Source organism: Astatotilapia calliptera, chromosome 16, assembly GCF_964374335.1.
Source record: "Astatotilapia calliptera chromosome 16, fAstCal68.1, whole genome shotgun sequence".
Classification (NCBI taxonomy): domain Eukaryota; kingdom Metazoa; phylum Chordata; class Actinopteri; order Cichliformes; family Cichlidae; genus Astatotilapia; species Astatotilapia calliptera.
In genome coordinates, this window is record NC_137437.1 from 10,766,496 (window position 1) to 10,791,787 (window position 25,292).

Genomic DNA, 25,292 nt, shown 5'->3' on the forward strand with positions numbered 1-25,292 from the left:
TTAAACAGCTCTCTTTTAGGAGACACACTGCTGGCTAACGGTGTCATGTGATCAAACAGCGTAATTTAATTGGCTGAGAGCCACTCGACTCGATCTGGTGCTGATTGCTCTGGCTTGGGTCATTAAAGTTCATCACTTTTGCAGGTGAATTTTTGCAGGTGAATTTTTGCAGGTGAATTTTTTTCAGGTGAATTTTTTTCAGGTGAATATTTTTGCAGGGAAATTTGGAGGATAAAAATTCAGTGTCATAAATTCAATGTCTAAAAATACTTGAATTCTGATGATACTATATTTCTTCCATATCTCAGTCGCACTTTTTTCCCGCTTCACTCCGCACGCCAGCCTTGTGCTTTGCGCTGGGAAGGGGGGGAGGGGCGGTAGTTACACTCGCAGTAGCACAGGAACATTTTTTTTTTTTATAATGACGATAATATTTAGAAAAAGATCATAGCTCAGATATATATATATTTTTAATCATAACTGTGGACTTAGTGGTCTGTCATTAACATTTTTAAATTTCTGTATACTTTGAACTCCGAACTTTCAACACAAGCTGCAGCTTATGTCAGCTTAAATCACTCGTGATTTGGAGGTGCTGCGTGTCCGTGTACCCCAGAAGGTTAAAAACAGACACCTTCATTCCATTTCCAGAGCGTAACAACCAACCACCTGTGTGAAATGCCCAAGGTTTTGATTCAAAATGTGCTCTGACACAATCATAAGCATCGGTTGCTACTGGAAAAAAGAAAAAGAAAGCGGTCAGCGCTATGGGCGGAACCATTTGTTAATAGTGGAGGGGGGGTGTAACACTATGTAATATATTCAGTTTTAGAATTTATATTCACTGTTAACTTTAGCTAGGTCTTGAGGTCTGCAGTTCACTTGGCTGTCAAGGCAGCTGTTATCAGCTGATAAAAGACCTGGAGTGGAAATTTACGGGTCAACACCAGAAGACAGTCTTAGAAAAAGAACTTCCAGAATTAAAAAGCTGTTTTTTTTTTTTAGGACAGTCACCTTTTCCATTTGTTAAAAATAAATCAAATTTAAAGTTTGCATTTATATATATGTTCTAGACAGTCTTTCAGTTCTGGTGACAGCGGACATTAAAGCTAGTTTAGATACTACTTCAGAATAAGTGCCTTAGTTACAGCCCTTCACATCTACTAAGACGACTGCACAGTGTTGAGCCTCGACATTAGGACTCTGCTAATACTTGGTTAAAGAAAGGCAAAACAAAGAGGATAAGACATTTTTCAAAGGATGCTTTTTTTTTTTTTAATGACAGAAAACAAACGAATTTACGTGCCAGATAACAGAAGTAGCAGCCTGAACATGCCTCTAACTTTAAGGCAGCAACATTGAGAGATTCAAAAATTATATTCTTTATAGCAGGCTGATTAATAGCTTTTCCCTCTTCTTAAAAATAATATGATGGAATGAACAATCAAAGGTTCTGTCACATAACAAATCAGAGCTGTTGGTTTCTTTATTATGACTGCTTAGCAGTCTGCGGCCTGGTCAGAAGTTCAGATATCATCTCCCTGATGGTCCTGAGGGGCATGCCACAGAGGACGCCCTGATGCTTTGCCCTCAGCTCAAGCATAGCATCCACAATCCTCTGCCTCCCCACCTCTGGGTGGAGCTGTGTCAGCTCTGCTATCAGAGTATCAAAGCTGCTCATGGTGCCATAGTGTTGTGGCACAAAGGTTCCCTTTGCTGTAGGGGAGATGCACACCACCTTCCTGATGCTGGGCTTAACAGGAGGCGGGGTTATCAGCTGGAGAGAACAGAGGAGCACACATTTCCATATTAATGCACTCAAAAAACAAAAACAAACAAAACAAACAAGCATAGATCCAGTCCCGATCAAAGGTTTAAGACTTGAAAAATGGCAAACAAGCCAGCTGACAGAAAATGACAATGAATAGACATTTTTGCACAGATTTAGCCTTGCACAGGGTATGTGGTCCCAAACTTTTGCTCAGCTTTAAAATAGCCCGTTTCAGTTTAAGTGTTGTTTTCAATGAATTGCATGCTTTCAAAAAAAAAAAAAAAAAAAAAAAAAAGAAGTTGTGTCCCACTCCCAGCTCTTCTTGTTGCATGCTGAAGCTCTACTTGGAACCTTGTTAAGATCCAACCATGCAAAATCAGATTTTTTCCCCCCCATTTTTCAAGTGGTCTTAAACTTTTGATCGGGACTGTATGTTCTGCTTCTAACAAAGATCTGAATGCACACTTAAAGTTTGATTGTTTTAGAATGCCTAATGCTCGTCTGCTCACCTCAGTGCTGCTGGAGTCAGTCTTGGAGGTTTGTGGTTTGGCAGCGTCCTGTGAGGAATCAGGTTCAGAGGCCGAGTTCTGGCTGTTGTTCGTGGGTCTGCTGATGTGCTCCAAATGTAAAACGCGACCTTGCATTCTGCATCCATTTAGCTCTTTCACTGCAGTCTCAGCAGACTGGGGGCCACTTAACATAACTATGGCAAATCTTCAGAACATAGCGAGTTGTTAAACTGGCATGCGTGTGCTGATTTGTGAAGCATTAGAATTCGCTGCTACAACCACACATAAGTAAACCTTCTAGAATTGTGTAGAAATGTAACATTTTACAGTTTTGTATAAAATTACAGCCCAGGACTTAATTCTAATCTCAGTGTCATTTAATGTTGGATAAACACTAGCATGACATTGCTACTGGACTTTTACATTACAAGCAATACATTAACATCTGCTTTTGACCAGGTAGATGATTTACTGTATCACTTTGCACACCACTGTGACTCCAGCGATTACATGGAGCAGGGTGAGTACTGCCAGTCTAACAAGAATAGAAATCCCACATGGCAAAACATAATTCCCTAAAGAAAACTGGTGGCCCAAGAGTAAACAGACCTGCTGCAGGTGGAGTGGACACAAGGGTAAAGTAATGTGTTGACAGCAGTACACAAAAAAATATGACAGGATAATATCACAGATCACCTGGAATCAGCCAAACACATGCAGGTTTACTTTGATGCAGTTAAAGCATTCATACTCAGGATTGGAGTCACGATTTAAAGCCAAAAACACAGGGAAACTGGGCCCATAATAATGTTTTCCTTAAGGAAAGAATTGATATAAAGACCTGAATGTGTGACTACTTAATAAAACAAGCATAAGCCTGAATAGTGGGGAAAAAAGGACCTCACCTCAAATCCTTTAAAGCAGAAATGCTGACTTCAGTGGGATGGTATTTCTCAAAGAACAGCATCATGTCACTCTGACAGGGACAAAGTTTCAATTAAAGTCTACACTGCCCTCTGCTGGCAATCACACTGCAGTACAATGGTTTTACATAAAAGGATCATTACACAATTTAACTTGTCAATTAAAATTTCCAATGCGAAAAAAAAACAATGAATTTTAAATGACTACTCAAACAACATTGATGAGTAAATGTTCACCTCCGTCACATTGCTGGGCAGCTTGGAAACACACAGTACGGAGCTCATGGCCTCCTGACTGGCTGATTCTGGAATGAAAACAACTTAACTGCAGCTACTTAGAATTTTAATTCTCCAAACGTTCAGCCCTAATGCACTGTTTGCTCTCTCACCATCAGACACATGTGCCGTCACCGGTGTGGGGTCCTGTCTCACAGCAGTAGCTACATCATCTTCTGGAAGCTCCAGCTCTTCCTCAGCATCATACCATTTCTCACCTGTGTTCACCTCTTGACCCGCAGACCCTGTCCACAAAAAGAATTCCTCAGATAACCAGTATTCATAAATTGGTTACAGACGCTTCTGCGCATTATGGTTCGAACCTCCATCTTGAGGGATGAGGGTAGGAGCTCTCCTTGTACTGTCATTTTTATTTTTGAGCCGTTTTTCCTTTTCCTGACCAACCTGAGAAAAGAGGGGGAAAAGTTGACTTGTTCATGGTAATGAGGCCCAAATACAGGAAATAAAAAAAAAAACAAAAAAACAAAAACCCACACACACACACACACAAAAACAAAACACCAAGCTGAAAAAAAGGACGTGAAAAACAACAATGTGAAGAACCTTTCCGCCTTGAGCATCAGGACGTCCACCATCTCCACTTGGTGCATCCAGCTTCTCCTGGGAGCTGCTTTGGATTAGAAAACATTTGTCATTATTTTGGGGGGGGGGGGGGGGGGGGGGAGAGTCTCATCTACTCATTAGCTGAAGCAAAATAACATACAACTACACCGCGTTCCAATTATGCAAATGCTATTTTCCCCTTATTTTTTGTAAATAGTCGATTCAAATGACAGTCAGCATAATTTTAGAGTCAACCATTAGAGTACAACTCAAATGTTACTCAACAAAACTGCCAATGAAAAAGTGTTTTTCAAAAATAATAAACTTAAAATGCACTGTTCCAAATTATTACGCACAGAGTTTCAAAACATTTTATAGATAGTAGAGAATTGAAAATGGTAATTTGTTGAATTTGCAGCATTAGATCAATTTTACTGAAATCAAAAACATCTTAACAGGTTAAAGCTACATATTAACATAGGACCCCTTATTTGATAGCAGTTTTACAATTCTTGCATCCATGGAACTTGTGAGTTTTTGGAAAGTTTCTTCTTGAATGTCTTTGCAGGATGTCAGAATAGCCTCCCAGAGGTGCTGTTTGGATGTGAACTGCCTCCCACCCTCTTATTTTTTGGTTTGAGGATGCTCCAAAGGTTCTCAATAGGATTGAGGTCAGGGAGGAATGGGGACCACACCATGAGTTTCTCTCCTTTTATGCCGATAGCAGCCAATGATGCAGAGGTGTTCGCTGTAGCATAAGATGGTGCATTGTCTTGCATGAAGATGGTTTTGTTGCAGAAGGCACAGTTCTTCTCTTTCTACCATGGAAGAAAGTGGTCAGTCAGAAACTCCACATACTTTGCAGAGGTCATTTTCACACCTTCAGGGACCCAAAAGAGGCCAACGAGCTCTCTCCCCGTGATTCCGGCTCAAAACATGACTCCACCACGTCCTTGCTGACGTTGCAGCCCTGTTGAGACATGGTGGCTGTCCACCATCCACCACTGCATCCATCTGGACCATCCTGGGTTGCATTGCACTCATCAGTGAACAGGACTGTTTGAAAATTAGTCTTCATGTAGTTCTGGGCCCACTGCAGCCGTTTCTGCTTGTGAGCATTGGTTAGGGGTGGCCAAATATAAGGTTTATGCACAACTGCAAGTCTCTGGAGGATCCTACACCTTGATGTTCGCAGGGCTCCAGAGGCACCAGCAGCTTCAAATATGCGTTTGCTGCTTTGTTAGCAGCTGCTCTCTTAGTTTGATGCATTTGTCTGGCAGAAACCTTCATCATTGTGCCTTTATCTGCACGAACCCACTCAGCCACAAATTTCTTACATTATGGTGATCATGCTTAAGTTTTCGTGAAATATCTGAGGTTTTCATTACGTGTCCAAGGCATTCAACCATTTCATGCTTTTCAGCAGCAGAGAGATCATTTTTCCTTCCTATATTGCTTGAAAATGGTGGTCTGCTTAATAATGTGGAACATCCTTCTTTAGTAGTTTTCCTTTAATTGGGCTCAACTGGCAAACTAATGATCACAGGTGTCCAAGATTGAGTTTAGTCATCCAAAGAGCCCTGAGACACAATTTCATCCATGGGTTTAATTGAAAAACGATCATTATGACACTTAAACACAATTCGCATAATAATTTGGAACGCGGTGTAAGTGCGTGTACCTGTTTAGACCTCTTTGTGGAGGCCCAAAATTGACATGTTACTATACTTGTGGGAAGCCACGGTCACTTTATGAAGACAAAAGTGCCCGTCCCCACAAGTTTGAAGGCATTTTTGAGACTCAAAATGCCGTTTTAGTGTCAGGGTTACAATTAAAAAATGAATGCCAAACCACAACCTATGTTTAGGGTAAGCAGCTAGGGAAAGCATTCTGTCAATTAGATGTCCTCACTAAGATAGCAAAATGATAGCGTGTGTGCGCGTGCACATGTGTTTTAATGTACCAAGATGAGATTTCTCCCAAAACTTCACGAATGATCTAGACAGGAAGACAGAAAAAGAAGTTATTTCCAAATAAAGTCCAATTCATCACCCAGCCCCACCACAGAGCTGGCAGATGTTTACTAGGGGTGCAACAATACATGTATCGATATTGAACCGTTCGATACAGTGCTTTCGGTTCTGTACGCATATGTATCGAACACTACAACATGTTTAATTTATTTTATCAACTTTTCTTCTGACGATGTCGTCTGTGTTGAGCGCTCAGTGGATCTGCGTTCGACTACTCTGCCTAGGCTGCACTGTCGAGTGCAGATCCACTAGCACAGCGCAAGCTAGCAAGACAGAAGCTAAGCTTGTTGCAACATGGCAAATGCCTCAACGCTACCCGAAACTGAACCTCCCCCACCCTCATTCAGATCTGGCCTTTGGAACCATCTTGGTTTTCATGTGACGTATGACCCTGATGGTAAGCGTGTCATGGACTAAAGTAAAACAGTATGTCGGATGTGCCACGCAATGCTCAATTGGTGGGAACTAGTGCGTTAGCGCAGTTTGCTCGTTAACGTGTTGACGTCGTCCAGCCCCACGCACGGGGCGATCTGCGGTAACTTGTTAACGGAGATTTGCCGCGTTATGGTGTTAATGTCATTTCAACGAGATTAACTCCGACAGCACTAGTGGGAACACAACGAATATGACTGCACATTTACGCCGACATCATCCTAGTGCAAAGACAAGTGGAAGCAGACAAAAACAACAAGCACGCATACTACAAACTTTACGAGTCATTTAGACAGCCGTTAGCACGTGATTCTCCTTATGGGGACCTGATATGTTTAATATGCTGCTGAGAATATAGCCCAGAAGAAGCGTATAGTATAGCTTTTATTTTGGAAAGAGCCATTTCTCTGTAATAAACTCTTTTCCAAAGATGAGCGATTTCTCGATCAGATAGATTTATTTTCTTTATTATTTTGTTGTTTCAGAAACATTAAATTTAAAAACTGTACTTTTGAGAGAAAATATTTATAATTTTAATAAATGACAAATTAAAAAAGGCATGAACATTTTTTTGTATCAAAAAAATATCGAACTGTGACACCAAAGTATCGAACCGAAACGTGAATTTTGTGTATCATTGCACCCCTAATGTTTACCTGTGCAGGGATGTAACTTGATCCTGTGAGTATCTCGCCAGAGTCAACAGATAAAGGCTTCAGTTGCTGCAGGGGAAGCCCTGCCTGGATCTTACTCTTCATCTCATTATAGTCCAACTCCAGTTTTTGGAGAGCAGATATAATGTTTGAAGGAGGATTCTTTGCCCTGCAGTGAGATTCGGGACAAAAACTCTTGTCTGAGACAGAGGCTTATAGGCTCAGACACATATTGTAACTTGGTGCATACTTACACTAGGGTGAGCTGGTTTCCCTCAGTAGAGGTGTAGTATAGTCTCCAGCAGTGCTGTCTGCATATGCTGTACTGCAGTGCCAGGAGGGCTAGCTCTGCTTGCTGAGCACGGTCCATACACTCACACTCTTTTCTCAACTTGCCGCCAACACTGAGGGGGGGTTACATACACACATTATACTATACAGATCATGCATAAACAGGTCATGCGTGGGTATACTAGGGCTGCTCGATTATGGCAAAAATGATAATCACGATTATTTGACGATATTTATTTAACCCTTTAAGACCTACCATAGAACCAAGTCCACCAGAGCTTATATTATTATTTTTTTTTTTTTTTTACATGTTGTAGTGCCATTTGTGGGAGCATTTCAAGTTGCTATACATCAATACAACTGTTATAGCCCATATTTTAATAATATGTATGCATTAAGTCCATAGTAATTACATAAATTGCAAAAAAAGTGCAATAAACTACAAAAAAAATTGAAAATCGCTTTTGTTTTGTTTACATATATTTCTACTTGGAGAAATTTAAGAGGTTTATCCCTCAAAACTTTAAATACAATAAAGTTGCAAAAAAATAGTTTCCCACCACAGGAAATTTATTTTGAGTGTCTTCATAGTTTTATTTTGGAGATACAGCAATTTTTATATACTGCAGGAAAAACAAAAAACAATCCTATGATGCAAATTTGCAAAGAAAACAGCAGGTGCATCATTTCACTGTGGGAAGTGTTACGAACAGCTGATAGGAACGGCAAAGCGTGTTTCTGGAATATTATGTTTTTGTTGCTGCAAGCGCTTTTTATGCAATTTTTGCAAAGCTATATGTGGAACGAAACCGTGACCGAGGACAAGCTGATGGCATCAGATGTAAGTACAACTCCTCCGGTTTCATATGCAAAACAAATTATTGCGCTAGCTTACACGGTTCAGGTTCTACAGGGATTTAAAAATAGTTACGCAAAACGGAGCATGCTGCTCTGACCGGCTTTAAAGGGTTAACAATGACTTTAAAAAAATAATATAAAATGGTGTGCAACACCACTGAAGTTTTTTTTTTTTTTTTTTTTTAAACTCTCTTTTCAACCAACAGCAGTCACTCTCCTCTCCAAATAACTTCTGCTTAGCTTTCCGAGCTTCCCTCGGGTCCTCTTAATCAGCGGTCTCCAACCTTTTTTGCGCCACGGACGGTTTATGCCCGACAATATTTTCACAGACGGCCTTTAAGGTGTCGCGGATAAATGAGGGAGGGGCTAATAATCGGCTCAGTCATTTTTAATGATCGTTGAAAGCCCAGATCGTAATCGTGATTAAAATTCGATTAATTGAGCAGCCCTAGCGTATACTTCACCTTTTTGTTTTCTCTTTCCCTTCCTGTGTTTTCTTCAGTTTGAGAAATTCCTGAAATATTAATAGACTATTTAAAAATGTTTTGCTGGAGCTTCTATGAATGACAGCTGTTTGGGTTCCAATCTTACCGTGGCGATATAGTCCAGATCTGCCATGCGCACTTCAGTGTTAATGTGTTTGTCAGCTGTTTCCAGGTCCTCAGTTTGAGTAAAGACTGACAGGCACTGCACCACCTCAGTGCCAATCATCGCATCACAGGTGGGGACGCAGGGCATAGGGGAGGTGTGCTTATCTACACTTTTTACCTTGGTGGCAGACTCATATGACCTCAAGGTCTCAGTGCTGGCTTCTGCTGTAACATCATTATTGGTGGTGACTGGACACGAGTGACCGCTCCGGTTTTGTTCTTTCAGACTGTCATTAGCCAGACAGACAAGGATGCTCTTATCATCCTTCATGAGGCTATGAAAGGTGTCGCTTTGATCTTCAAAGGTTAAGAGAGTTGATTGCAGTATGGTCAGTACCATGCATATCCTCATCTCTGCATATATGTTTTGTGGCGTTTTCTTCAGCTTGGCACAGAGGAAACTTACCCTGTTCTGGCTCCACTGCCTGCACAATGCTTCCATCGGTGTACTCTGGATCAATCATCTGAATCCTGTCAGTACTGCTGGAGTATAGGAGAGACTCTTTGGTAGCCATTGGCCATTCTGACCTGTAACATCAAATAATGTTACTCATTACTCTCAGCCTAACAGGTAGTGCTGTTATAGAAACCAAGTTCTTGTAAATATAATTAGAGTGGTGTAAGAGTGTTTGGTCTATGGAAATTGCATTTTGTGTTTACTTGGGTTATTTTGGTCTAATATCTAATCTTTGTTTGATGATTTCAAATATTTAAGTTTGACAAACACAAATAACAGAAAATCAGGAAGGGGGCAACATATGCACGACATTGAATATGCTGCAGATTTAGGTAACTTTAAATATTTTTTACATTTCTTTCCGATGTCTAAAATAAATTCATTCACTCTGTAGTTGGGGATAATTTAAATCCACAGTTGGTTTAAAGTAGATGTCCGTAGACAGACAGGAGCACCAAAGCTGAAGTCAAAAAGCTGGACACTGTCAGCAGCAACATGGATTTTAGACATGCAACACACATCCTGTGGGCCCACCATCCGCCAGAGGCGGCGTAGGGGTCCGGTGCAAGGTGCTTCAGGTCACTGTCAAGGGCAGGTCCCTTGCAATTTGATTACTCAAGCTGGCCATGGGAAAAGGGAATGTCATCTGTCTGGTATGGAAGGAAACTGAAGTGATGAGAGTTTGACAGAAAGAAAGAGTAGATGTAGCTGGTTCACCTCAACTGACATATTAGGGTCTGAAACTAGTCTCCTCAGAGGGGCTGGGCTCTGCTCCAGTCTAGAGTTACATCAGTGAGAGCAGCAGGCAGGTATACACCAGCCTCTGTGCCTTTGGTAACAGGTATGCACTGTCATTTGCACTTATGTGGCAAAATCATGGTTCAGAATACCTTCTTGCTGGTCAGGGGTTCAAATCCAGTAAACGGTAGGCTAGGCCCTCCATGCTACCTAATGTGTATGTGCTACAGTTAACTCAAGCCATACTGGCTTGTAGGGCTGGGCCATATTATACCGTTCACGGTAATACCGGTATAATGTTAGGCAACGATAGGAAAATGAAATATCGCGATAGAATGGGAGTAAAACGCGCATGCGCAGTGCCTTTGTTTTCATACGCACATGGCCGATTGTTGAGTGAAACAGATGAACCAGAATTGGTTTGTAAAAATGGTGCAACTTCCGTGATGTGGAACTGGTTTGGTGTTTGTCCGTCAGATACACGACAAAGCACATTTTTTTGCAGAACATGCAAGCGGCCGTCGTTATTGTCATATTTGTCGGACTAAGATGCTCTTAAATCTGGGAGTAATCTGGGTCCTAAACTCCGTATGCTTCAGGTCAAACGAACACTGCAGCATCACTAAGAGTTAAAAACTGTCTAAATTCTTTCATCTTTAATAAAACGATCAGCATTGCTGCTTTACCAGGTGTAACTATGAAGTTTAACTTCCAGGCATCCATGAAAACAAAATGCATTACATTTAACGGAGTTAGAAGCTAGCAGGAAGCTAGCGGAAGTTAGCTCGCTAGTTTCGCTAGTTACCTAAGCATGATATTGCATGTTCTGACTGAGAGATTTCTGAAAAAAATCAAACGTACAGCTCTGCTATCACTTCCAACATGAATGAAGACAGGAAACTAAACAGCAGTGACGTTTGTAGGGTTACTGAAGTTGGGCTAGCTGGTATATAATGATGTGCTACGTGATCGCTAGCGACACAGCTATGTTAGCATAACATAAACAGTGAAGCTGGAGGACGAACACTAACACTTTTCCACTTATAAAAGTTAACGTTAAGGTTCCTCATGGTTAGAGACAAATGCAATCGCATGGCAGGATGCTGTAAAAGGACCAATCTTCAGTCAGGAGAACAACTGAGATAATCCATCCACAATACGAGGTTAGTCATTAGTATACTGCAACAACATGGGAATAGAGCCGCTGCCAGAGAATTCAACATTAATGAATCAATGGTACAGAAGTGGAGGAAGCAAGAAGAATGAGTTTAATAAAGTTTGATTTATCTGACTGCTTTGTTTCGCTTAATGTGCCTTATAATCCCGTGCACCTTATGGTCCGAAAAATACGTACTGCACACTGCAGTTTAATGTTGCAAAGCACCTCTTTTTAACTTCAGTGGATATTATACATGGTTATGCTCAGGATATGTCAGCCCATTTCTACTGGAAATGCCTTTTGGTTAAACTTTCAGCAAGGAATTTGCATTTGCACTGTTACATTTTTATAAAGCTTTAATGTACATAAAAACCAGCTTCTTGTTTAAGTGAAAATAAATGATAGGTTGTCTTTTTTGCGCTAGTAATGTTGTGGAGTTGTATTTTGTCTCGCATCAATTATATCGTCAGTTATATCGTTATCGCAAATTTTCAAATATATATCGTGATAAATATTTTTGGCCATATCGCCCTGCTCTACTGGCTTGTCTGTTGCTCATATTAACAAGGTCTGTGTGAGGTGTTGAATAGCTGTTTTAATGCTACCATGCATGTAATCCCAGGGGAAGGGGTTACATGAAGAGGATGTGGAACTTATGGCTTTGGTAACACCAAACATCTAGACTAAGGGTGAGATAGTAGCTCAATGTTCCAACATCCAGAAGAAGCAACTGCTATCACAACTATAGATTGATGAGGTACAACACAAATGCTACAGCAAAGGGAACCCAGGACATCAGCTCAAGGGTTGAGAAATCAACATCCCCACCCTCCAAGAGTGGTTACCAAGCTCTAAGAACAACTGGTGGGTTGCTGTTGAATGCAAGAGCAGCTGACCTGAAGTTTATGACTAAGCTGGAAACCTGGATCCTCAGTGGCTGATTACCAAGCCTACGTAAAGTACCTGATGAAAGTCTACCAGAAGATGTGAATGCAGCATTACGGTCAACGGCCACTGTCACAATGTATTTGGCTATATGGTAATTAATACCACCCCAAAAAAAAAAAGTCACTGGCTACCCTCTGCCACCCCTGCAGGCCACCGCCAGATCCTTCTGTCTCAGGAAAAGCAGGGCCCTCACAGGTGACTCCTTGCACCCGTTCACCACTTGTGTGAATCGTCTGGTTGGCACCTCAGGTCAATCAGGTCCCACACCTCCAGACTCACTAACAGCTTCTTCACCTGGACTGTTAACAAATACTACCCCCACTCACCTCACCAATCTGAGCCACAGTCTGAGTAACGCTCATCACTCAGGCCACTCGCATACAATCTATACTCAGACGAAGTCCTTTGCACTGTTTCCAAGAACTTTGTTCAAGAAGTTTGTCTACATTTCTCCTGTTTGTCATTTATTCCTAATGTCTTATTATTTTATTCCTGCAGAGTTGGTGTGGAACACCCATAATTTCATTTTACATGTACATTGACAATAAAGGGCTATTCTAGTCCATCCTATGATGAACAGCCACAAAGAACAGTGTCCTCAGTGGAGATGGAGCATGAAGGGAAGTAAGCTAACTGTCGGAACTGCAGGAAGGCGCAATGTAAAAAGCGGGGCCTAAGAACTGTCCACACCTGTGGCCTTAGAAACTGCTAAACCAAGCCAGCCTTGGCTACCAGCTCGAAAAGGTACACCAGAGAGACAGAAGCAGTAAGAGCCTCACCAAGGCTGAAGATTGAGCAACATTGGGAGAAGGATGCAACACATAACAACAATTCTCAGCGATTAGTAGAGCTCAGCATACCGTAGCAACATTACTGAACAGGATCCAAGAACGTCTCAAGTATGAAGAGTTTGGACAGGACCAGGTCCTGACATGACTCACACCTACTCAATAAAAACACTGCTCTAAGTCAAAGACTCAGTGAAATAAGATGCATACTTACTGTGATGGACTGAAGTCTGCACTCTGGCCTTGTAGCCCTGAAATCTGGTTCCAGGGCTCAGGCTTTCTCCTCTGTCGACATACCTCGAGGTCCGTGTCCAGAGAAACGCTCACCAGGCCGGCTGGTTCCTTGCACACAGCTGCACAGCTGCCCGTTTGAAATGAGTACCTATCTTCATTCAGCTGGCACAGTGGCAGTCCCTTTCAAATAACAACAGTGATTTGTCTTTTTAAAAAAAAAATAAAAAAAATACAACTTTGACTACACAAACTAAAGCTCTTTAAACACACTTACAAGTCTATAGCAGGCCTTCTGATCATTTGTTTTTTGTGTGACGGGGCTGCTGCAAGCTGCACTGAAGCCACCAGGCATGTGAGCCTGCCCAAACAGCTTTTCTTGATGCTCGTTCCTGTTACAGCCAAGCAAAGTTAAATTCTCCCTACTGGCGAGCATCTCCAAGTCCAGGTGAGTGCTGGGTGTTTCTTGAATAAAAAGCAAACAAATGGAACTGTTACAAGAATGAAAGTATGTGAATGGAACTTGGTCTCAAGACTTGGTAATCTTCAATTAATACTCATTAAATTTGACAGTTTGAGACAAGAAATAAGCCTTGTTCTATACTAAGACGTGTTGTGAAATTTATTTTTACTACAATTTTGTTGTCATTGCCTGTCTGTGGGATATCTCCAACCGCAGGATGAGTAACCTGAACTTATACCAGGAATTATCCGAAAGTTCCAGGACTTCACTAATTAAAAAACGATTCCAGATTTAAAGATCTTCTCTTCAAAGTCATCTTTCTGTGCAACTGTGGCCCGCTTTCAGCACGATTATCGTTTTTAGATCACTTAACTAACTCCTCTTGGTCCATTTGCATGGTCTGCATGTGCCTGTGTGAGTTTCTTCTGGGTTCTTTCCACAACCCAGAGACATGCATGTTACATTTTGATTCTTGGCAATGGATTTAACACAGAAGATAAAATCCTGTCTAAATTAATAGATATTTTAATATCTATTAAGTGTTATTCGGTTGTAAAATAAAAGGAAAGAACAAGAGAGAGAGAACGAGAGCTATTGATGGCAGGCCTGAAAGAACAAAAAAAAAGAAGAAGTTTTGAGCATATTGAATAACTTCTATGGCCGCAGGCGTATAACATCGAGCATCTAGGAGTGCAGACTGCTTCTGCAAAACACTTGTGAAAGAATGTGTCACTCTCAGGAGCTCGGTGATTTCCAGTGTGGCACTGTGATAGGATGCCACCTCTGCAATAAGTCAAGTCATGAAATGTCCTCAATACTAAATATTCCTCAGTCAGCTGTTAGCTGTATTATAAAGAAGTGCAAGTCATTGCACTTCTCAGCAACTTGGCCACAAAGTGATAGGCCACACAAAATTACAGAGTGGGGTCAGCAGCTGAGGCGCACAGTGCACAGAGGTTGCCAATTTTCTACAGTCAGTTGCTACAGACCTCCAAATTTCATGTTGCCTTCAGATTAGCTCATGAACAGTGTGTAGAAAGCTTCGTGGAATTGGTTTCCAATTCCATGGCTGAGCAGCTGAGGAACCCAACAGAAGTTGGAATGAGAGAATAAAATGGGTAGAGGGTTGGAAATCACACCTTCGAGTTGGGCTATTATCTGTCTAAGTCAGAGACATCCAGTGAAGCCAGAAGGTGAGTGCACCGGCAGCATTAGTGACAGCTGAATGTGCTGGAATGCGTATCCATTTACTGTGCTGACGCCAACCAAACGTTGACAAAGCACAAGGTCACTAACAGGCATGTTAAATATTCATTTTGTAAATTTTTATTTAAAAAATTCAAGCAAAAAAAGTAGTTAAAAATAAAGTAAAACAGGTAGACAGCTAATGGACAGGAGCTGAAAATACCATCTATTTTGGAAGAGGTCCTGAGAATGAATATTAGTTATGTTTTTTAATTGGCAGAGTCCCAGAACTATCCACCAATAGCACAATGTCCAAACCAATCTGATTAATGCTTTTAAAGGGGTTTCTGTTTTCTGACTCAAGTGTATGAGATGATTATATTACCACATCCATCCATCTCTGTTCCTGCAGTTGTAAACCTGTAAAGAAAATGAATTTTAGTGAAGTGATAGAACTTGTCTGATATGTGTCTTCACAGTAACACATACACGTGCTGGCTGGCTGTCACAGCTGACTGGGCAGGACTGCTGCCATCTGTAAATTTAAAAATAAATTTAGTCTGAGCACACCTAGTGCAAGATTTTAGTACTATAACATACTTACCCTTCACATGAACATGATGCCTATGTATTTCTAAGGCAGGATGTCTTTGCAAGAACTGATGAAACCCTCCTCCTTCTAGGGAAAAGAAAAACATGATAAGGTAACTACAATTCATTTTCAATGCATGAAAATGTGCCTACACCTATACACAAAAATGCTGAAACTGTTAGAACGGTTCTACCAGTTATTTAATTTGCTCATCAATGTGACAACTCTAGGTGATATTTTTTGTTACAAAGGTTACAAACCTAGAGGGAGTTTTGATGCTCTTCTCGTGTCTGTATGGTTCTCTCAGAACAACTTTGTTACGTTAACTGGCATTTGCTCTGAATGGTTGCCCTCCCCCGACTCCCCAGTTGAAGCAGGAAACATATTAGCCAATCATGTACTGACAGCAGCTATCAAAGTTCTGTATTTTCATTTGTAATTTGATTAGTTATTTCCAGATTGTTTGCTTGTTTTGGCTAAGTGTCATTATTTAAATGTTTTTTTGTTTTGTTTTTTTAGTTTCAACTATTAAAGAAAGAAAAAAAAATTCAAAACCTCCCCACAGATATATCATTAAGTACAGTAACTGGAGTAGCTGCTTATATTTAGTTTAACAGTTTCTCTCTGATCTTTCCGAGTTAACTTTGTGAGGACTAGAAAAGTTTGCTTTACAAAACCTGTGCTGGCAAATTATATGGGGACTGCAATTAATTTTAGATCACTTTAATGGTTAATTGCATACTGAGCACTCCAAATAAAAAATAAGAAGAAAAGTTATAGATTCCCATGATCAAGGGTTGTTTGTGTAGCCTTTGTGGAAGGCTCTGTGCAGGAATGCGGTAGTGAACCGGAGCAAGGTCCAGAAACAGTAGCGCTCACAGTAAGATGGTACCTTAGGCGCATGAAACTGGGTAACAGGTCAGGGAAAAGTCTGTGTGTGTCCATCCCTAGGTGAAGCTGCACCCAATGGAGGAGAACAATGGGCTAAAGCAGGGGTGGGCAACTCCAGACCTCGAGGGCCGGTGTCCCTGCAGGTTTTAGATGTGTCCTTGAACCAACACAGCTGATTTAAATGGCTAAATTAGCTCCTCAACATGTCCTGAAGTTCTCCAGAGGCCTGGTAACGAACTAATCATGTGATTCAGGTGCATTGACCCAGGGTGAGATCTAAAACCCGCAGGACACCGGCCCTCGAGGCCTGGAATTGCCCATCCCTGGGCTAAAGTCTAAACCACCGCACTTCTCAACAGGTTTTGACCAATCAGAAGCACATTCTCTTTTACAAATACCACTAGTACTGCTGGTTAGCATCATCTCTCTGGATTGAGAAAAAACATGGATTGGGACCGAAACCCTCTTTTACCTTAGATAAAAAGAACATGCAACAACTTCATTAATTCATTTTTTCCTAAACCACTGTGTCTTTTAGACTCCATTCCAACACAACTCTTCAGTTCTACTATTAATCAATTATTAAATATGATCAGTTTCTATTAACAGGATGTGTATCACGGGTTTTCACTTTAGCTGCAATGAAACCACTAATTAAAAAGCTTTTAATCAATTCAGCTTTTTTAGCCAACTACAGACCAATTTCTAACCTCCATTTTTATCTTAAAAAGTCTTGAAAGAATTACTGCTGTTGCGGCTCCTCCAACCTATGGCCGCGGCAGGCTAAACATGAGGACACAGATGACGCGCAACAATAAACACATAAAATACACTTCTGTACCATTTGCTCCTTTTATTTCCACATGCAACTGTCCAATATATAAATCAGCACATGGGATTAACTATTAAACAAATGCACAGATTGCACAAACAAATAACTGCAACTTACCAATAACTGCACTAATTACAATGCCAACTTACAATTAAGGCTATGGCATCAATTAGTGCACAAATATACAAAAACCCATCAAGTTCCAGTTAAAATACATCAAGCTGCGGTCAACAGAAAGTTTTGCCTCATGCTCACCCTACCTTTCTGCTCATCAACATCAGGCGCAGTGAACAGGTGAGTGCAACCACATTTATCATCTACCACTAAGGAATGGTTTTATTTGAATGGTTTCGTTCTGGATTCACAGTGCATCATAGCACAGAAACAACACTAGCAAAGTTAACAAATGATCTTTTTATGGCCCGTCATAATGGACTGCCTCGCCTGTTAGACTTCAGTGTAGCATTCAATAGCACCAACCACAGTATTTTACTGCAGTGATTAGAACACACCACTGATATATAAAGGAAATAGTCTGAATTACATCTGATTCCAATGCTTTATGTAAATGGAGAGCCGTCTTCACATATGAAAGTTAATCGTAGAGTTCCACAGGGTTCGGTGTTGGGACCAGTACTATTAGCATAACATATACGTCCCTTAAGTAACATTATTAAAAAACAGAATACATTTTCATTGCTATGCAGATGATTTGCAGCTTTATTTATCTATGAAGCCTGACGAGGGCATAAAGATGTCCTTCAACATGCATTAAAAAATAAAATGTAGGAATGTTTTCTTTCATCTGCATAACATTGGAAGCATCCGGTCTCAGAGTGATGTTGAAAAACTAGTTTGTATGTTCATTACAGCTAGGCTGGGCTATTGTAATTCATTATCAGGTCAAATGCTCCCAAAAAGCCTTCACCTAATCCAAAATGCTGCAGCAAGAGTACTGGGACTAGAAACAGAGAGTACATTTCCCCTATATTAGCATCTTTTCATGGCAACCTCTTAAATCCAGAATTGCATTTAAAATCCACCTCACATACCAGATCTTGAATATTCAGGCCCCATCTTATCTGAAAGACCTCATAGGGGCATTTTACCCCATCACAGCGCTTTGCTTTCAACCTGCATAGCCTTCAGTTTTCAGGCTCCTCTTCTCTGGAACCAGTTCCCAGTTTGAATCCTGACAGACACACTCCCTACTTTCAAGACTGGCTTAAAACTTTTCTTTTATCAAAAGAAAAGTTTATTCCCCCAACTATAAGCTTTATCAAAGCTTATAGTTGGGGGAATAAAACATTTTCAAAAAGACAGTCATTCAAAAAGCCTGGAAGTCTGCTGCCCAAAAATCACATTGGCAATTACAAGAAACTGGCGCATTGAAAGCAAAATATGGTGTGGTGTGGCAAAGACATGCATAGTACTATAAGCCCTAATACATTCTCTTTCACATCTTTCTTGACCTCTTTATGTCTTTTACTCTTATGCTGTTTTGTGGATCACAAGGTTTAAAATTACTTATAAACACACACACACACACACACACACACACAGTAACTCCACCAGAGTGCCTATTTCGGGTCACTTTTGCCGGTGTTCCAGATCTACTGGCGTTGGTCGAACAGATGTGTGGCAGTCTTGCGTTTCAGGAGCTGCTACCGACAAACCAGCAAAAAAAAAAAAAAAAAAAAAAAAAAAAGGCAAATGTGTCATCTGTGACACTTGTGAGGTTATCTCAAACACACTCCGTCAGTCTTGATGCTGTTGAACAACAAAATGTTTAAAAATGTGGAGAGTTTACCTGGTGATATCCTCATGCGCGACGCGATCGCGAAAACAGCAAACAAGTAATACCACGCCGATGTTGTTCACAGGACAGCAAGAGTAAACGATTGGGAGACTCTAGTCGTCGTTATCGTTCCGCTCGCACGGTTTATTTCTCCGGTTTCAGCGTTTTTGCTTCACAACTAAAGCGAGCAGTTTACTTTGTGCACTAACATGGACTCGAGTCAACCAGCGCCACCTCTGGCCAAGTGCCACAGCCTACAGCCAGATCAACTTGTGACACATCTGCACCACGTTTGAATTCGTGTCATGCACAATACATTTGTACCTTTCAATTGTGTCTGTTTGTGCGTCATGCAAATAAACCTTTGAAAAGAATGAAATGATATCATATATTCCTTATTGGCCTACATTCGTTCAAAATCCCAAATTATATACCGTATTTTCACGACCATAAGGCGCACTTAAAAGTCTTAGATTTTCTTCAAAAAGTGCGGCGCGCCCTATAGCGCGGTGCGCCCTATGTGTTGTAAGGAGGACGTAGTAGAGAACACCATGAGAACGTTAAAGGGTGAAGTGTGGGCGTTGATCGTATATACCGGGACAATCGCACATACCTGTATAAAAGAACAGGTATGTGCATTATGCAGGACATCGTTGTTTTAACAACCCTGAAAATGGCAAAGAGACACGCTTACGAAGCACAGTTTAAACTGAAGGCCATCAGCTACGCGGAGGAACATGGAAATCGAGCAGCGGCGAGAGAATTTAAGATAAACGAATCGATGGTTCGCAAATGGAGGAAGCTGGAAAACAAGCTCCGGCAGGTCAAGAAAACGCAGCTGAGTTTCCGCGGACATAAGGCGAGGTGGCCCGAGTTGGAGGAAAGACTCGAGCGGTGGATCATCGAGCAAAGAGCGAGCGGGAGAAGCGTTTCGACGGTCACCATTCGGCTAAAAGCAGTTTCACTAGCTGAAGAGATGAACATTGAACATTTCCAAGGAGGTCCGTCTTGGTGCTTTCGTTTTATGAAACGGTGCCATTTTTCCATCCGGACCAGGACTACGATAGCGCAGCAACTTCCAGCGGATTATAAGGAAAAGCTGGCCATCTTCCGCTCCTACTGCAGCAAACACATCGGCGACAAAAACATCCAGCCCAGCCACATCACTAACATGGACGAGGTCCCGCTCACTTTTGACATCCCGGTGAGTCACACTGTGGAGAAGAAGGGGACCAGCACGGTAGCGATACGCACAACGGGGTATGAAAAGTCTTCTTTTACTGTTGTGCTTGGCTGCCATGCTAATGGACAGAAACTGCCGCCTATGGTGATTTTTAAGCGAAAGACTTTGCCTAAAGAGAAGTTTCCAGCAGAAATCATCATTAAGGCAAATGAAAAGGGCTGGATGGATGAGGAAATGATGAAAGAGTGGCTGAGGGAGGTGTATGTAAGGAGACCAGGTGGTTTTTTCCACGCATCACCATCGTTCTTAATCTGTGACTCTATGCGTGCCCATCTCACAGCCGATGTGAAAAAACTTGTGAAGCAAATGAACTGTGAGCTTGCTGTCATTCCGGGAGGCCTGACAAAGGAGCTCCAACCGCTGGACATCGGTGTGAACCGCCCGTTCAAAGTAAGGCTGCGAGCGGCCTGGGAGCGATGGATGACCGGTGGAGACCACAGTTTCACTAAGAGTGGAAGGCAGCGCCGGGCGAGTTACGCCACAATTTGCCAATGGATTGTAGATGCTTGGGCTAACATGTCTGCTGGCACTGTTGTTCGAGCTTTCGCAAAAGCCGGCATCGTTTCCGAGGAGCCGCACGGCACGGAAAGTGACTCTGACGGTGAAGACAGTGAACCTGGCATGTTTGATGGAGATTTAGCACAGCTGTTCAATTCAGACACAGAGGATGAGGACTTCGATGGGTTTAATTGATGATAAAAATGTGAGTACCAAACTTTGTTTTGCTCCTGCTTTATTTTTAAATACGCACACTTGTATGCTTGTGTGTTGTTGATGATGACGATTACCGGCAATAGAAATGTGAGTAAGGTACCGAATTCACGTTTGCTCCCGCTTTATTTTTAAATACGCATACGGTACTTGTATGCGCCCTATGGTCCAGTGCGCCTTATGTGTGTGTTAAATACAGTAATGGCACACATAACTGAGACTGCGCCTTTTAGCACAGTGCGCCTTATGGTCGTGAAAATACGGTACACAAAGTCATAGAAATCACCACTCCAATTGGTCATCATGATTTTGATATTCTCTTTTTCCATAACAGTGAAATACGCCTTGGACAAATATGACACATCAATATTTCATTAGTGTTGTCACATCACATCCTGTAAGCATCGTCTGTCTGTGTCCTTTCTCTGGAAATTAATATTTCCAGCCAATATAGGCAATCCATCAACATGGCTGGAGAGTTGGTAGTTATATACAGTCTGTATAAGTGTGGTTAATCCAATGAAGATTTGTAAGGAGACGGCAGTTACTTTGAATTCACAGCAGTTACACAGTGATTAGTAATAAACAGAGCCGGTGAGAGTGAATGGATTTAAGAAAGTCAGTGACTCAGGTGTGTCACTTGGTTTGTCATCTGTTTGTGAGACTGGAGGAGATGTAGAAATCTTTTGTTTTAAATCTTAGTTAGGAAGATTCCTGTTTGAAAACAAGCACTTTTTGTGAGAAATGCAAGAAGTACATCTGCAGAAAGCACAGTTACATTCTGTCCATCATGTGGACAAAATAGAAAATGTTGAGCATTGGAAAACTGAGAACGTTGGGCAAGTTCAAAATACGTGTTTGTAAGAACGAAAAACCATATTGTTCCTAAAATAGTTATGGAAAGTCACTGTTGTATGTCTGTGTTCTACATGTTTATCTGATGGTAAATAAAGTTGCTATTGTTTTATTGCAGTTTATTGCAGTTTCTTGACAATTCTGAGTGGATTTACACAGTACGGGTCAAATGACCCGCAACAAAATCAATGTCACTTTTGTTTTTCAACATAATACAAGGGTTAATTTCCAAAACTTCCATATGATCTTCAATTTGTAGCAGATCCACTATCACACAGCAGCTGTAGTTGTGAAGCAAAAACGCTGAATTCGGAGAAATAAACCGTGCGAGCGGAACGATAACGACGACTAGAGTCTCCCGATCGTTTACTCTTGCTGTCCTGTGAACAACATCGGCGTGGTATTACTTGTTTGCTGTTTTCGCGATCGCGTCACGCATGAGGATATCACCAGGTAAACTCGCCACATTTTTAAACATTTTGTTGTTCAACAGCATCAAGACTGACGGAGTGTGTTTGAGATAACCTCACAAGTGTCACAGATGACACATTTGCCGTTTTTTTGCTGGTTTGTCGGTAGCAGCTCCTGAAACGCAAGACTGCCACACATCTGTTCGACCAACGCCAGTTGATCTAAACGCCAGTAGATCTGGAACACCGGTCCAAGCCCGGGTAAAGTAGCAGGGTTGGAATTGTGACATTAAAAAAAAAACAAACAAAAAAACCCAATAATTGCTAAAAGAAATTTAATTTGTAGTTCTAAATAAACTCTAAATGCATTTAGGACGTTTTTTACTCACTTTGTCTCTTCCACGATGTTATTTCTCTCTCCAACAACATAAGTTACAATTAGATTAGCATGACCAATTATGCAAATTAGGCGATTACGTCATTTAGCGAGTTCTAGCGACTTTTAGGACAACCAATAGCGATTTTCCTTACTGAGAAGTTGGCAACACTGTTGTGGACTGCTGTAGTGGGAGTACCGACACATACCCTGTATGAGCTTTCTGTCCTCGGGTGACAAACGCAGATACCAGCCCAGCAGCTTGGAGTCAGTTAAGGCCAGTTGCGGATAAGCAGCCACCAAATCATACACAGACCTGAAAGCAGAACCACGTCTCTTTTTTTTTTGGTTCAGGTTATTTAGCTGGACACAAAACTGTCGTGGTTACATACCTGTCCAGAAAGAACTTCCTGTTATCTGTTGATGCAGAAACCGACGCTAAGACAAACAAATGACAAACTAGTAAAATGTAGTTACTGGTCAAGTTTGCGGTACAGAACACAAAGCCTGGACACAGAATAATATCATTGCGCTAGGACATAAATTGGGATTACTTTTACCCATGATTTTATACTTACGTGGACTGGGTCTTTTAATATAAGGATTGTAAAAACTGCTTTCTGGCCACACACCCGCAGAGTAATGAGGTGCCTCGTGAAAGCCACGCCACGATGTTTGATAAGAAGTCATGGGTTGGGTGTCTATTGCAGTCGACCAAACGTAAACAGGCCACGACGTCCGCCACGGGTCATGCGTGTAGCACGGCTCCATTATGACCGCGAAATGGCGTCAGCTAAACACGTGAACGTAATGACGGCTAATGTTAGCATTAAGCAAAGCTAATGTTTATCTGTTAGCATTTGAATTTTCGGTTTCTCGTTTAATATTTCTGAAAATAAAAAGGCACATACGCTTCTCCTTTTAGTTTTCGGAGTTATCTTGCTAACTTGTTAGTTATGCTACATCCAAACCCCGCGTTACTCTCGAGGCCTTCAGTTGTCTCATAACTACAATAATGGAAGATATATTTTCTCACTCCACTTCATTTTAGCCATGCCGGGGAAAGATTGGTTCGTCAAAGTACAGGAATAGTCCACTCTCTAATTTTACCTTTAGTTAATCTTCGCTATTGCCATTTGTGAGCTTTAACATTCTCCTCCTACGACACTCTTACACATGCAGCGAGTTCTGTAGGCGAAGGACAGTCAGTTTACCCTGTTGTCACTTACCTCAGTCTGGTAGTTGAGAATAGCACTCAGCAGATAACTTTTTTGAGGGGCGGGATTACATGTATTTATACACAGTACAATTTTATTTGAACATTGAGAAAAACTAATACAATTCAAGTACAGTTTTCATGGATCGATCGATACTAGCGTGATTGGATCGATACTTTGATTTTAACTGTGTTAATTATTTCTTTGGAAAAAGTAAACCTCAAACATGCACTATATGAAAAATGTCCGAATCTTTTTTTTTGTGTGTGCTTTAGAGACAGAAAATTTTAAATTCCAGGTCTCCAAAAGCTCAGTTAAAAACACATGAAAAGGTGAAAGGTGTGTTTTTTGTGTTAACTAATTATTGCGGAAAGTAACGATCACAGTGATGATTAAAACGTGTTCAGAATTTGGAAATTGAGAATTCATCTCATAAGTCGTGGCACATACTCTCCCCCAATTAGCTGCCCGAATACTTTAAAATTATTGGTACTGATTGTATCCATATCAAAATTTGTAGTTTTTGTACAAAGTATCAGTATCAGATACTACCTTGAATTTTACTTAATATCTAATTGGAAAGGAAATCAGTGGTATCCCACATCACTAGTTTTCATTTCCTTTACTATCATATGTATATTGGACAGTGGTAATGTCCATATTAAACATGGCCAAAGTTTCAGGTAATGAGCATGGTGTTAACAGCAGGGATGAGGAGTGAGACTTGTGAGGTCAAAGGACAGCATGTTAATTTGCTTGTTTCACTCTCAGTGGCATGATATTTAAACATAAGACCAAGACCAGATTTAAATATCTGAAAAACATATGGGGCACAAACGCAATATATATATTTTTTAACATAACTGTACAAAATGTACATTATATTTTAGAATAATTTACTGGGAATAGACTGCATTGCAATGGTGCCGACATGATTGGCTTACACTAAAAAACAGATACAGTGCTGTGAAAATATTTTTGCTCCCTCTTAATTTCTTTTTAAGTATTTGTTTAAGATCATCAAACTAATTTCAATATCAACAACAATGCAAGTACAAATACAAAATGCAGTTTTTAAATGGTCCTTTCATTTCTTAAGGAACAAAAGCTATCCAAATCTATCTGGTTCTGTCTGAAAAAGTAATTGCCCTCTAAATATGATAACTGATTGTGCCACCCTCTGCAGAAAAAACTGCATCAGCTGTTCGATGGCAATGACTCTTTCACATTGCTTTGTGTAAAGTTAATATGTCAATCCAGTCCCACTGGTGGAGTTTTGAGCATGAACGCGGCAGATGTGATGGGACTCAAACCTTCCAAAAAAATTTGTTCAATCGGTCCATAAAATATTTACCCAAAAGTCCTGGAGATCAAGACATTTAATGGCAAACATGAGACAAGCCTTTGTGTTGTTTTTGGTCAGCAGTGGGTTTCATCT

At 41.0% G+C, this 25,292-nt stretch overlaps 1 protein-coding gene across 6 annotated transcripts; it reads right to left on the bottom strand.

Moving 5' to 3' along the window:
- Positions 1–1,249: 1,249 nt before the first annotated feature.
- Positions 1,250–23,995, bottom strand: rbm44 (RNA binding motif protein 44). Of its 6 annotated transcripts, none has more exons than XM_080290569.1 (23): positions 23,748–23,887; positions 23,549–23,644; positions 23,216–23,430; positions 23,030–23,075; positions 22,847–22,953; positions 15,534–15,605; positions 15,419–15,464; positions 15,315–15,349; positions 13,559–13,746; positions 13,265–13,464; positions 9,367–9,488; positions 8,902–9,257; positions 8,775–8,824; positions 7,416–7,565; positions 7,165–7,330; positions 6,007–6,041; positions 4,044–4,110; positions 3,803–3,884; positions 3,593–3,724; positions 3,441–3,508; positions 3,186–3,256; positions 2,281–2,485; positions 1,250–1,777 (listed from the first exon to the last, which is right to left on the bottom strand). In XM_080290569.1, the coding sequence occupies exons 3-23, from the start codon at positions 23,406–23,408 to the stop codon at positions 1,490–1,492; spliced, it is 2,679 nt and encodes an 892-aa protein (XP_080146695.1). In that variant the 5' UTR covers positions 23,409–23,430; positions 23,549–23,644; positions 23,748–23,887; the 3' UTR covers positions 1,250–1,489. The 6 variants fall into 6 exon arrangements, with proteins under 6 accessions (XP_080146695.1, XP_080146694.1, XP_026001298.2 ...); XM_080290568.1 differs by having other exon boundaries at positions 4,044–4,107; positions 15,534–15,608; XM_026145513.2 differs by having other exon boundaries at positions 15,534–15,608.
- Positions 23,996–25,292: the final 1,297 nt, after the last annotated feature.

Coding starts and splice junctions, on each gene's coding strand:
- rbm44 (XM_026145512.2), bottom strand. CDS start 23,408: ATGGAGCCGTGCTACACGCATGACCCGTGGCGGACGTCGTGGCCTGTT. Junction 13,747..15,314: donor AACAGAGATGGATGGATGTG/GTAATATAATCA, acceptor TTTTTATTCAAG/AAACACCCAGCACTCACCTG. Junction 1,778..2,280: donor CTGACTCCAGCAGCACTGAG/GTGAGCAGACGA, acceptor TGTTCTCTCCAG/CTGATAACCCCGCCTCCTGT.